The sequence below is a fragment of the Dermochelys coriacea genome, chromosome 2, assembly GCF_009764565.3.
Source record: "Dermochelys coriacea isolate rDerCor1 chromosome 2, rDerCor1.pri.v4, whole genome shotgun sequence".
NCBI classification, from domain to species: domain Eukaryota; kingdom Metazoa; phylum Chordata; order Testudines; family Dermochelyidae; genus Dermochelys; species Dermochelys coriacea.
The window spans coordinates 192,482,447-192,495,024 of NC_050069.1; the positions used below are offsets into that span (position 1 = coordinate 192,482,447).

A 12,578-nucleotide genomic window follows, 5' to 3' on the forward strand; every position below is an offset into this window, starting at 1 on the left:
TGTGTAAGGAAATTACACACGTTAACTAAGCATGCTCTTATAATCAATGAAGTGAGTTGAAAACTAGCTAAATGAACAAGCTGTTGTACAGAATATATCCCTCCAGTTCAATAAATGCAAAAAAGTCTTTGGGATCTTAGGTATTAAACCAGAGGAAAACTTAAGAAAAACAAGAAATGGATACTCTAACAACTTGGAAAAAACTGTAGAGATACAGTACTGACTCTAAGTGAGGATGCAATTCACTTGTCTTTATTAAAACCACTACCAACTGGATTCCCAAACCCTAATATCTCTATTGGTCCACCCAAAGAAGGGCTGCTATTATGATCCATTCAACCACCAACCAAAAGGATTAGGATTGCAAGTACATATGCACAGCTGCATCATCCATTCACTCTCACCTATGAGACAATTCTTAGCTTCATTCTTTGGCAACTCCTAACAAGAATCCCGTTCCCTAAAGTGCTTCTTCACACTTACTTAATTTCTTGGAAAAAAAAATACCATTCCCTGTCAATAGTCAAGGCGGCCTTGTTGTTCAGAAGATATGATTGCATAGATGAAAATGTGTTTCTTTAGTCTATATTCCCTTAATCAGCAGAACTGCCCGGGAATGAGGCTGGCAGAAAGAGGAAGAATTAGTATTAAGAAAAATAAGACCGGTTAAGACATGGGGTAAAGAAATAAAGGTAGTGCAAAGCAAAAAACAGAAATCTTAATATCAAAATATATCACCTAGAAGGGTCTTGGGGTCAAATCCAACTCCCATTAAGGTCTTTCCCATGGTCTATAATTGTTATTTTGGCCTCTTGAATGAGCCAGAAGTCAATCACAAAGGACTACTCTGTTCTAGTCTTCTCCCAATTGTAATCACTCATTGTAAAGGGATGTTGATTAAATAGATTACAAATAAATGGTGTTCCCTAATCAATCTACACTTTTAGCCAGCTACCCAAGGAACAGTGTTTAAGGACAGATGGGAAGATCCATCACTAAAACACCTAAAGCTTGTCAAAAGGATGTCTTTCCAAAGGTAAAGATGGACCAATTGAATTGCACTCAAAACAATTAACGCTGTGGCGGATCACAGCATTTCAGGTATTTCCAGTTCAAAAATAAAATGTTGCCATTTTTAATGTCCTGGGTATTCTTTATCAATGCTGGACAGCAAGATGACTATAGATCACTTGATAAAAATGTAGTTAACATTACAAAAGGATAGTACCTTTACTAAAGCGCTTTGTGATCAGCCATATCCCTTCTATTTCCTGCTATTCTCTCAAAATAGTTACCAGGGCAGTGCCCATTTTTAAAATGTTGGTGCTGTATCAATAAAGGAAAAGGGACACTTATCAAAAACTGCAATTAATCTTTCAATCATAATCAATAAAATCTATGTAGAATTGAACAGCTACAGAAAGTGCTACTTTATGTAAACAGTACAGTACCTCAAGTCTATCTATGGAATTAAAAAAACAAACTGCATTAGTCTCCTTGTTCAGCTTTAAAAATGAGACTTTAAAACATTTAAATAATCACTCCAAGAGATATTTTGTCTGAAGCCTGAACTGTAATATGCAATATTTTATTTATCAGGGTTACATTCTGATTTTGAAGAGGATTAGCACAATACATGGATAGCTCATTAGTATATAGAGATTACAAAGGGTGAAGTCAGTTTCAAATTTCACGTTTTAGAAAAATGAGATTTTCAGCAAATGCTGTGGGAGTTAGTTCAGTAAAGATTTTTCCTTTTTTCTTATATCTGAAATGCTTTAGAGGACAAACACAGCTTAACTCCAATTTCTGCAGTTGTCCAAGACAGTCATCAACTAGAAGATTAGACTGAAGATTTAGAAGTTGTTTAAATATTCTGAAATTAACTAGTTTTTCAACTGTCCTATTCCTCCTCCCGCTCTGACTAGTACTGTTAAGGCATATAACCTTTCTAAAACCTACTCTTAATTCCAGTCACCTAAAAACAGGCAGTTCACTAAATCTATATTCCTCATTCAGACTTAACTTGTTGAGTTTTGTCAGAGCAAACGCATTTTCAGTTGAATATCTATAAATAAAAAGGAAAATATAACAATTATCTATATGCATGTATGTACATACATGATCAAGCAAGAAACTAGGTATTTTGTTCTAGGACCCTTCTAATATATTAGATCATTTGTGTGCATCACTTCCCTACAAATAAGTTGCAAAGCCACATATTCAGCTAATGTAGATTAACACTGTGGGCTTTTCATTTAATTTGGTCTTTAAATCCCAGGGCATCAAAGAAACCTCTTCAAGCAGTCACATCTTTGCAGAGGTTTCTCTAATAATGCTAAGATATTATGAAGTCGACTACATGTTTACATTGCATCTTCAAATCCCACACATTTTTAGATTGGCCTACTTTGCTGTGCAGATGAACACTAATGTGTCATCAACAAAATGATTTTTCCCAGGGTTTTAAACAGTAAAATAACCAGTTACTGTGTTTTTTAAAGAAAAAACACACATCTGTCATTGATTAAGAACTGAAGTGAAAGAATAGGCCCATATAGATCTAGGAAACTAGCTGGAATTGGATTTAACTTCATTTCTCTGCTCATCACAAACCAATCTAAAAAAAGCACAAGACAAGAAAAAGGTCTACTAAGATACAAACAATGCAATCCTTTTTATAAATGAAACAAGTCAAATCCTGTAGATACAAAGGGCTAAGAATAAACTCTTAGACATATGCATACCTTTAGTGGAAGTCTTAAGCATCTAATAAAATAAGCCTCATTCTCAATGAGAGCCACATAAATGTAAGGGAGATCATTAAAGTCAAGCAGATTTGATCTTATCCCAAAAAGCCCTTACCTCAACATACTCATGTACAATTGCAACCTCTGTTAAAAAGGTCATGCTAGGAATATTGGAACTCAAGAATATGCTTTTAAACTATTTACACTCCGAGTATTTGCAAAGCTAATTTTTTTTTAATTGTCATGCAATGCAAATAAATGCAGTCTTTTGTTTCTCCAGAAATAGCTTATGAAGCTTAACAGTAAATTACTTCCATTGGTTCAAGGCAGCTAGAAAAAAACCTGACTGTCTTGATAGAGAATAAAGAATTTAACACTGAGTTTCGGACAGAAGCTAGACAAAATAAATGACTTAAAACCAATGCAGTACCGTGCACACAGTTGTAGTTATGTTTCCATTTTCTTCTACATAATGGAATATATCTGATCAGAAGCAGTCTACAATCCCTCTAAAGAAAAATATTCACAAATCCTAACATTTTGTTACATGAGCGCATGCAAAGAAATCAACAAAGAGCAAACCACCTTTGACAATGTCTGCAGGCTGTTAAAGTTGTCCATTTCATTTTTAAGGAAATTGAAGAGAATAGTTAAGGATTTCTTCCTATTCAACAGAAATTCAGATATCTTGGATTTGTATTTATCTTGTTATAAAGCTGATCCCATTTAAGGAGATATCTCCTAAACCCAGCCAAACGCTATCTGGGATTCAACTACCCAGACCATGTAGTTTACCCACCTGCTAATTATTTTTGGAAGCAGTCAAACCAACATGGTTATATTCTTTTGTAAAAAACAGTGCATTTCTCACTTTATCCTAAGCATTATGAATAGCATACTTACAAACTTAAGTGTTTTTAGAGGACCTAGTTGGTGGGTGATCTGTACAAAGGGCAATAAATCTAACCTTTTCTACATGGTCTGCCTCTAATCATGGTTCCTGTGGATATTTCAGCCCAATTTTAGACCCTAGGACATCTGACAGACCGTTGGCACACAAGAGCATATCTAGAAAACAGAGGGATTCTGCCCCTTGCAGCTTCCACCTTGCAACCCCACCAGTGAAAATGAGCTGAAAAATCTCCCACAGCTCCTTGTAGACCAATACCTTTGGCACAAGCACCGCACTGAGTTTCCACAGAAGATTCTAAGCACCTCAAAAGCCTCAAAGTAGGGATACAGATAGGGTGGAAAGATCCAAACCTACACTGCACACAGCTACAGCCATTCTAGCTTGTGCTGCAGGCCACATGTAGCAGTAGGGAACTGCCATTACTTAGGGCAGCCCACACAGATGCTTACATTCTCCATTTTGGTCCCTTCAGTGACCCAGAATTCCAAGGGCACAGACAATCCAAAGTCAATTTTGCTCTCCCCTACCAGGTACAGCACTTCTGAACATAGCAGAGAATCTGGCCCACAGTCATTTTCTGCAGGACTCTTGCATCATTCACAACGTAACCTTGTTTCATTCACTGTTCAACCTGCATGACAAATGAGGCAGGGGTCTCATAAGGAAAAAAGATATCTGTGATAACATAACTGAAGATCAAACTGGGAAAGATACAGAAAAGGGGGCAGAACTAAGTTCACATAGGTAACCTTATCTTTGACATTCACTGGCTTTGGGTCTTCACTTTGAAATCTATGTTCTTTTGAAAAATCGTTGGAATTTCCTAGCCTCCCTTCACCCCCTTATAGTTTTCTTAGGCACACATGCTCTATGCCAACGGAACATTGGAAAACTAGTAAAGCCATAATAAAAACCAATGCGCATGGCAAATTTATATTTTAATATCCTTTACTGTAGCCCAATCAGAACAAATTTTCACAAAACCACTGAAGAATTTTACCTAGGGGTTCTTGTCAATTTTCAAATTTCTACCTCAAATTGCATAAGCACTAGAATGGTTCCAAAAAAAAAACTTGCAAAAAAACCAAAGGGCTTAACTTTTCATGCGTGAAATAGCCAAAATTTTGCTTTCAGAATGAAAATCAAGAACAAAATCTCAGCCCAAAATTAGAAGTTTGCAAATGCTTCTAATTTTGTCAGACACTTTAAAATGGAAATGCTTAATGCAACTCTAACACTGAATCTAAAGTAAAAATTTTCAATTGTGTATGAAATTCAGAAGTTTGAATTTAGTAGTTTTCCTCTAACTTCTCTTGGTGCATCTCCCTTGAGTTCTCCATACACAAAGACCAAAAGATGAGAGATGTAGACTTGGTCCTACAAGGCCCCCCCTTTCCCATCCAACCCCTTAGCACTGCTGGAACAGAAAATACTTATAGTAGCTTACAGCCATCATGCCTTTGTACCTATGCTAAAACTGAGCGTATATATTGTACTCTGCCACATCAGGAACATAAAAAACAGTTTTTTTTGAGTCCAAGTCAAGTGTACATCAGGATATATACTAACTTCGTCAGCTATCCCACCAGAAAAAACCTAAATTGGCCTTCAAGTTTCTGAGAAGGAACATTTAGAACCCGACAAGTATGAATCAGGAGAGGACATGCATATACAACCCCACAACCATGTTGGAAAGGGAGGTGTTATAATGGTTGATGGAGGAGAATGGCTATCATTAGAAAACCATTGGAAAATAAGAGCATCAGTAATCGTGAAACTCAAGGTGGTAAGCACTGATCTGGCCTATTGCTATGTATGGCTGATTGTACTGAAGGTGCAACTCTGAGGACAAAAAAGGTGCTGTGACAAATAGTGTTACCACAACATGCTGTAAATTTTATGAGTGAGACAACAAAAGCAATGCAAAAACCAGTTATCGGGGAAAGTGCGTAACAAAAACAAAAAAAACAATGTTTTTACGCCACTTCTGTAGAAAATACGATGCTGCACAACAGAGTTTTAGGGTAGAGACTACAGAATGCAAAAGAAGCCATGGCTTGACTGTGTGAGAGGAAGCTGATGACAGATATAAGACAGGAGCAATGAAAAATGCATTGTGGATTAACTATATTTGATACTAGCTTTTCAAAAAAAGTCTCAAAAGGGAACTGGTCAGGGCACTGCATAGAAAAACCTGCATTAACAGCAAGTGCTTCCAAGACTTTTCCAATTAATTCAACAAGAGTCCTGAAAATATTAATGTGAGAGCCCTGACATCATCAACCTCAAAACGCTTAACATCAGAGATAAAAAGAACAGGAGTACTTGTGGCACCTTAGAGACTAACAAATTTATTAGAGCATAAGCTTTCGTGGGCTACAGCCCACTTCTTCAGATGCATAGAATGGAACATATAGTAAGACTAATATCTCTCTCTCTCTCTCTCTCTCACACACACACACACACACACACGAGGAAGTTGCCATACAAACTGTAAGAGGCTAATTAATTAAGATGAGCTATTATCAGCAGAAGAAAAAACGTTTGTAGCGATAATTAAGATGGCCCATTTAGACAGCTGACAAGGGGGTGTGAGGATACTTAACATGGGGAAATAGATTCAATATGTGTAATAACATCAGAGATGACACCAATATTAAGAACATGCCACCTTTCAGCTTTAAGGGAAGTAAGGATCACAGAAAGCAAAAGGAATATACATCCCACTTTTTGTAATGTTTGGAGGATTAATAAACATGATCAGTGTTATTGCTACCACCTAGACACAGCTACTTATATTCATGTTAGAAGTCAGATATTTAGTAAACTAGGCAATTTTATAGATTACATTTCTGATGTAAGATATAAAATAGAATGGCACAACTACATAAGCATCTGTAATGTCTTAAATACTCAATTATGAACAAATTGGAACATTTAAGTTATATCCAATAAGATTAATAAGGAAAGATTCAACAAAAATCAAAATCAGCTACAAACAATTGATGATTCAGACTGGCAAAACCAAATGATCATTTCACAACTTGCTGTATTTTATGTATTTAGGGAAAGTACTTAACTGACTAATAAATTAAGTCAGTAAATCAGAGTAAAAATTGAAAGGGTCTTTAGAATCAGGTCCTCCCAATTCCCCCACAAATGTTACAGGAAAACTAATAACCACCTATATGTACGTGCATCTCACAATCCCCAAAAATCTAATCTTTGAAGTAAAACACTAGCATTCTCTATAAACAAAGTATTTTAGCCACTAGACAATAATAATCTTTGTTCCTGTATACACATTTTCATTTACCTTTTCTGTCCCTCCTGCCTCCTTCCCCCTCCAAAACCAATTTTAATAGACAATTTTCTAAACACATACCTCAAACAAGCGTAGATCAGCAGGGACTTTGTCTCCCACTGACAGGCAGACTGTATCACCTGGAACTAAGTCTCTGGCAAGTGTGTGTTCCACCCTACCTTCACGTACACTGTGGAGAATAAATATATAATCAATAAAAAGTGGAAGTGCATCATCAATTTAAGAAAAAAAAAAAAGGAGTACTTGTGGCACCTTGGAGACTAAAATTTATTTGAGCATAAGCTTTCATGAGCTATAGCTCACTTCATCGGATGCATCCAATGAAGTGAGCTGTAGCTCACGAAAGCTTATGCTCAAATAAATTTGTTAGTCTCTAAGGTGCCACAAGTACTCCTTTTCTTTTTGCAAATACAGACTAACACAGCTGCTACTCTGAAACCTATCAATTTAAGAATTACTTCCTTGTATTTTGTTTGGGGCAGAAATCCCTACTACATACTACTACAGGCAGGATAAAAACAAAACTGATTCTAAGTACATTAGCACTACATTGCAAACAAAGACCTTAGTTTCAAACAAGGACACTGAGAACAAGATTGTCCTTATATTACTGTGGTGTGAAACAACCTGATTTGCACCATTCTAAGTGTCTTGATACATGGTGATATTTTATGCTTAAATTAAAAAGCTTTAAAATGAACTATTTCTAAGGTCAAATCCATTGAATTATAGAAATGTAAGGCTGGAAGGGACATTGAGAGGCCATCAAGTCAAGCCCCCTGCATCCAACTTACACCATTCCTGACAAGTGTTTGTCCAACATGTTCTTAAAAACTTCCAATAATGAGAATTCCACAACTCCCTTGGGAGCCTATTCTAGTGCTTACCTATCCTTATAGTTGGAAATCCTTTCCTCTAGCATGCTCTATAATAGTGTAACAATTTGACACGCTAATGTGGAATCAAAGGGTTATGTAAATGGCAGTAAGCTTTTCCCTGAAGTGCCTTTACACTCACAGCAGATTAAGTTTAATGCATAACCAGCTTAATTTAAATCTGAAACAGTAGAAGGCGCCATACCAGTGGCATTCGGGAGGTACAAGTTTACTAAGCTCTTCGAGAGATTTTTCTGAGCGGTACTCCTGCAGTGAAATAAAAGATGGAATTAGAAGAGAGAAAGTCTTTTAAACTGACCACATAAATAATGAGAGAGAAAAAAAATTACTGATCAACAGGGTTTGGGGTTTTTGGTTTTTTGGTTTTTTTTTTTTTTTTTTCTCTATAAAACTGTACCTACTACTTAAAGCCAGTCTTGCGTATTAAAGGTAGTACTCAGAACCCAAATCAGGCCCAGAACCTGCTAGGTGTTGCAAAGACTACTCCTGGTGGGATTCTGCACCACTGCAGGGGCGTAGAATTCATATAGTCTGCAGAAAAAATGGGGAAGAAAAGAAATCTGAGGGGGACATGAGCTCCTTCCCTGTCAATCTGGGGACATCTGTGCAAGCACCCAGAGCAGCCAGCAGAGTGTAAGTCATGGGGGGGGGACGCAAAATGGGTGTATGCACAAAGGAGAGAGAGACTGCCCCTCTCGCTTGCTATTGTGCCTCGCCAGGTGTGTAGGGGTAGGGCTTTGGGCTGTTTGGAGGCAAGCGTGAGGCAGGCTCTGTCCCCTGAGGCAGAGCAGAAATGTAGCAACCTGCCTGCATGATTAAGAATGGAACATTAACAACTAATTCCCTCAGGAGCATAAAACATGTATGAAAGTTTTAAGGCTCCTTTACATTGCCAGAGGGATGTAAAGGAGCCTTACTGTAAATGACAGTAAGATTTTCCTAGCTGAGGACTCCCTATGTGCCTTCTTGCTTTTTTCCTGTGCCTGAGTGGCACAATGGGGTTAGATTACAGCTCAGGATCTGTTTTACTTACCCATTTAAAAAAAAAAAAAAAAAAAAAAAGTGAGGGTGTTTGTGGAGAATGCGGGCATATAGCTCGTACCATAATCCCAATGTTCCCTCTATAATCAGCATCAATTAGCCCTAGAAGCACAAAAAGCCCCTGTAAGGAGGCGGATGATCTACCTATTAACAATGCGCTTAACCTATACCCCAACGGTCCAGATGCTACAGATGGAACGAGCGTCACCTTATCATTCTCTAGGGAGACGTCGGCGGCGGTGGCCAAATCAACTCTGGCACTGCCGGAAGTTGCCCCGCGGAGGCCGTCCAAGCAGCCGGCGTATTGTTTGTCCTCACGCCCTGCCGGCTGGCGCTCCACAAGGCGTTTCCCGACCCCGACAAAGGGGTCCCATCTTTTTTAAACCAGGAGTGACACTCAGTAGCTTTATGACCGAATTTTTCACATCGATTACATGTCCCGGGAAATGGGGAGGGAAGTGCATTGTTGTGTGGCTGCCCTCTTTTCTTGGGGCAATCCCGTTTCAAATGACCCATCTTTCCACACTGATAACACGCCCCCTCCCTTCCTCTACGCCAATTCGACTTGGAGGTATTCAAGGCTACCGCCAAGGCGCGTGCATGAATCTTTGCCTTATCCTCCTCCTCCACCAAAGGAGCACGAGTGCAGGCTTCAATCATGTCGACTAGGGAGGCCGATTTTGGTAAAGTCACCAAAATCTTCTTACACGTGGGGTTAGCATTTTGAAGGGCTAAATCTACCCCCAATGCCGATCTGGCATCTGGTGTTAAATTAGGGGCCCTATCCAATGCCATCCTTAGGTGGTCCAAAAAGAGGGCAAAAGATTCACCCACCCCCTGCGTGACTTTTAAATAGGGAGGTGACGGGGCGCCCAAATCAGGGAGCTCTTTGAATGCCTCCAATGCTAGAAGCTGAGACTGTTGTAATATTTGGGGTACCAATCGCGCCTGTAGCCGAGGCTCTTCAAATCACCCCTGTCCCAACAACATGTCTATAGTTGCTACATGGAGAGGGTCGTCCTGGGGTCTATCTAAATTAAGCACTGCCACGTGCTCAGCCTTCTTTCTCCATGAATCCTTCCATAATAATCTCTGTGTGGGTGTTAACAACATATCTGCAAATTTCTGGGCGTCAAAGGGACACATCGCTTGCCCCGAGAATATTTGTTCTAATAACGCTTGTACATACGGATTTTTCAAGCCATACGCCACAATAGCTTTCTGAGCCTCCCTCATCAATTTCCAGTCTAACGGCACCCAAGACTTAACCCCCTCCCTTGATACAGATACCGGGAAAGTAGCCGGCATGGCATCCAAAAATTCCCCTTCAATTATAGCATCCTTTATCAATCCATGCCAGCGCTTAAGTGGGTCAGGAGATCCCGCTCCTCCCCCCCCATCCCTCCAAATCACCCCCGTCCTTCTTGCCGTCGTCCAATTGAAGAACATGTAGGTGGCAGAGGTTTCACTTTTGGTCGAACCGGTTGCGTAGCGGGGGCATAAATTTTGCGATATTCTTCCTCTGCTGTCGGTCGCAACTCTCCCTCGGGAGTGAGGTGCTTCGTACAACCATAATACCCACACAACCTACAAATATGGGGCAAATGTGAGGGGTCAGGTATGCCGTGCTCTTGAAGCTGTTGTAGCAGATGCGATCGTGACGATCCTTGCGGTCTGTTTTCCCTTCTATCCAGCTCATCCATCATCTGTTGAGCTGCAATATCTTCCTTATATAACCACCGAATTATCTGGTCCTGCGTCAAGTTATCAAACTCTCCAGTTTTAGGCAAGTCAATAATCCGAACGTGTCGGGGAGGGGCTGGTGGCACAACCGCGGGTGGCAATCCTGACTCCCCTTGTAACGGGTTCTTTGGATTGCCCGATGACTATTCCCCCAACACCGGCTGGTCCACGGCCATCGCTTCGCCCCGATCTGAGTCGTCATCCTCCAAGGGCAACAGTACCTCACTGGGGTCCAACGGCGCCAAAGGAATCATAGGCGTTGTTTTACCAAAAAAGTCTTTCGCTCCTACCGTGAAGGCCCCTTTCGCTGATGATTCTAATGCCTCGCGTAATGCAATACGCGCCCCTGCCTGAGCCGCTGCGGTGGTAACGGCTCGATGAACAGTCCGCCAGATAGGGCTCAAGGCAGCAGCTTCTTTATTTCTGACCCCCACAGAGTCCCACAGGTCTTCCCCCAATGCTTTCCACACCGAGGAGTCAAACACATTCTTTGAATTAACCAGGAAACCCCGTCGCTTTCCCCACCGAAGCAATTTTTGCAGAGCTTCTGGGGAAAATTTTTCTCCCTGGTTATTAAGCAGATTGCTTAAGACCTTAAACACGGCCTGCTCATCTGCCGATGCTGCCGCTCCCATTATGAGAGATATTCCCCGCCGCTCACCTTTCAGTGGGAGCTCCCCCCGCCTCAGTTGGGCGTCCCGGTTCCTCACCCGAACGGAGGACACCGGCAGCGGCGGTCCCTGCTATTTCTTCCTCTGTCCGTGGTACCAAATTCACAGAATTCTATCACGTCGGGGTCACCATTTGTTGCTGCTAGCAGGCTGGCTTACAGGACAACTGAAACAGTTGCTGGTAAAAAGCACTTTATTTCCCTTCCCACAGCCATATATATACACAGCACTTGTTTATTCCTTTTCTGTTGTTTATCACCCAATGTTCTCATCATTCTTATCTTTGGGTTCCATTATCTTGTGGTGGTAAAGACTCTCAGGTGCTGCTTATATCATTAGTCCTTAGTTCAGCCAAAGTTTAGTCCTCAGTCCAGCCAAAATCTTCTGGCCTTGTCCTTCAACTTGTTACCCGCAGCCCCGCCTCTTGTACTGTTCTTTTCCATTACTTGGTACACATTTCTAAAACATCTGATACTCAGCATTTCCCACATGAGGGCAAATAAAATGTTTACTAAGCAATCAAAACATCAGGACAAACAGAACCAAGCACTTCCCAAAGTAGCCAACCAGGTTTACAACTGGAATGCAGGGTATTGGTTACCAAGTATTTGTAACTTAACTTTCATGTGTTCCGGAAATGCTGAATAGTGGTCACTTTTTTCTGCATTTAGTTTACATCAATTACCAAAATAATTGAAACTGGTGTGATTATATTGCATTATTTTGACAAATATAATAATGCAGAATTTTTTGGCACAGAATTTTCCCAGGGAGTAAAAGACAAAAGTATACTGCAAGCCTTGACAAGCTCACAATCTTAATATATTGCTAGTTTGCCTATATGCAATTTTTTTTTTTGAAAGAATCCTGTAGGTTCCTTCCTTTATCCTTTAGTATTTTGCTCTTATTAGAGCAATGCTTCCAGCAAAGATTAAGTTACTGCTGAGATAGTCCTTTCATTGTAACCTCATGTTTTCAGTAATTTAAACTGAAACTTTCCAAGTTGAAATTTCTCATGATGGTTCTCAGTTCAGATGCTATTTTTGGAAGTACTCTTGTGTTTGACTGCTCAGCACATTGATGAGCTACAGCTACAACTCACTTCATCAAGTGCATTCAGTGGAAAATATAATAATATAATACTTAGAGACTAACTATTAGTGTTAAAGATTGTTATGAAAAAAATTGAGAAATAGACAATCTTCTCTGCCATTCACAACTGCACAATATCCCTAGGAA

The 12,578-nt window shown here is 39.9% G+C and overlaps 1 protein-coding gene across 9 annotated transcripts in view; it reads right to left on the reverse strand.

Moving 5' to 3' along the window:
* ATP2C1 (ATPase secretory pathway Ca2+ transporting 1) overlaps positions 1-12,578 on the reverse strand; it is a 109,083-nt gene that overhangs the window by 39,602 nt on the left and 56,903 nt on the right. For all 9 annotated transcript variants that reach the window (XM_038391978.2, XM_038391981.2, XM_043508944.1 and 6 more), the window contains 2 exons: positions 8,069-8,130; positions 7,049-7,157 (listed from right to left, as the gene is read on the reverse strand). In XM_038391978.2, the coding sequence (XP_038247906.1) occupies positions 7,049-7,157; positions 8,069-8,130 (171 nt within the window). The remainder of the gene's footprint in view (positions 1-7,048; positions 7,158-8,068; positions 8,131-12,578) is intronic.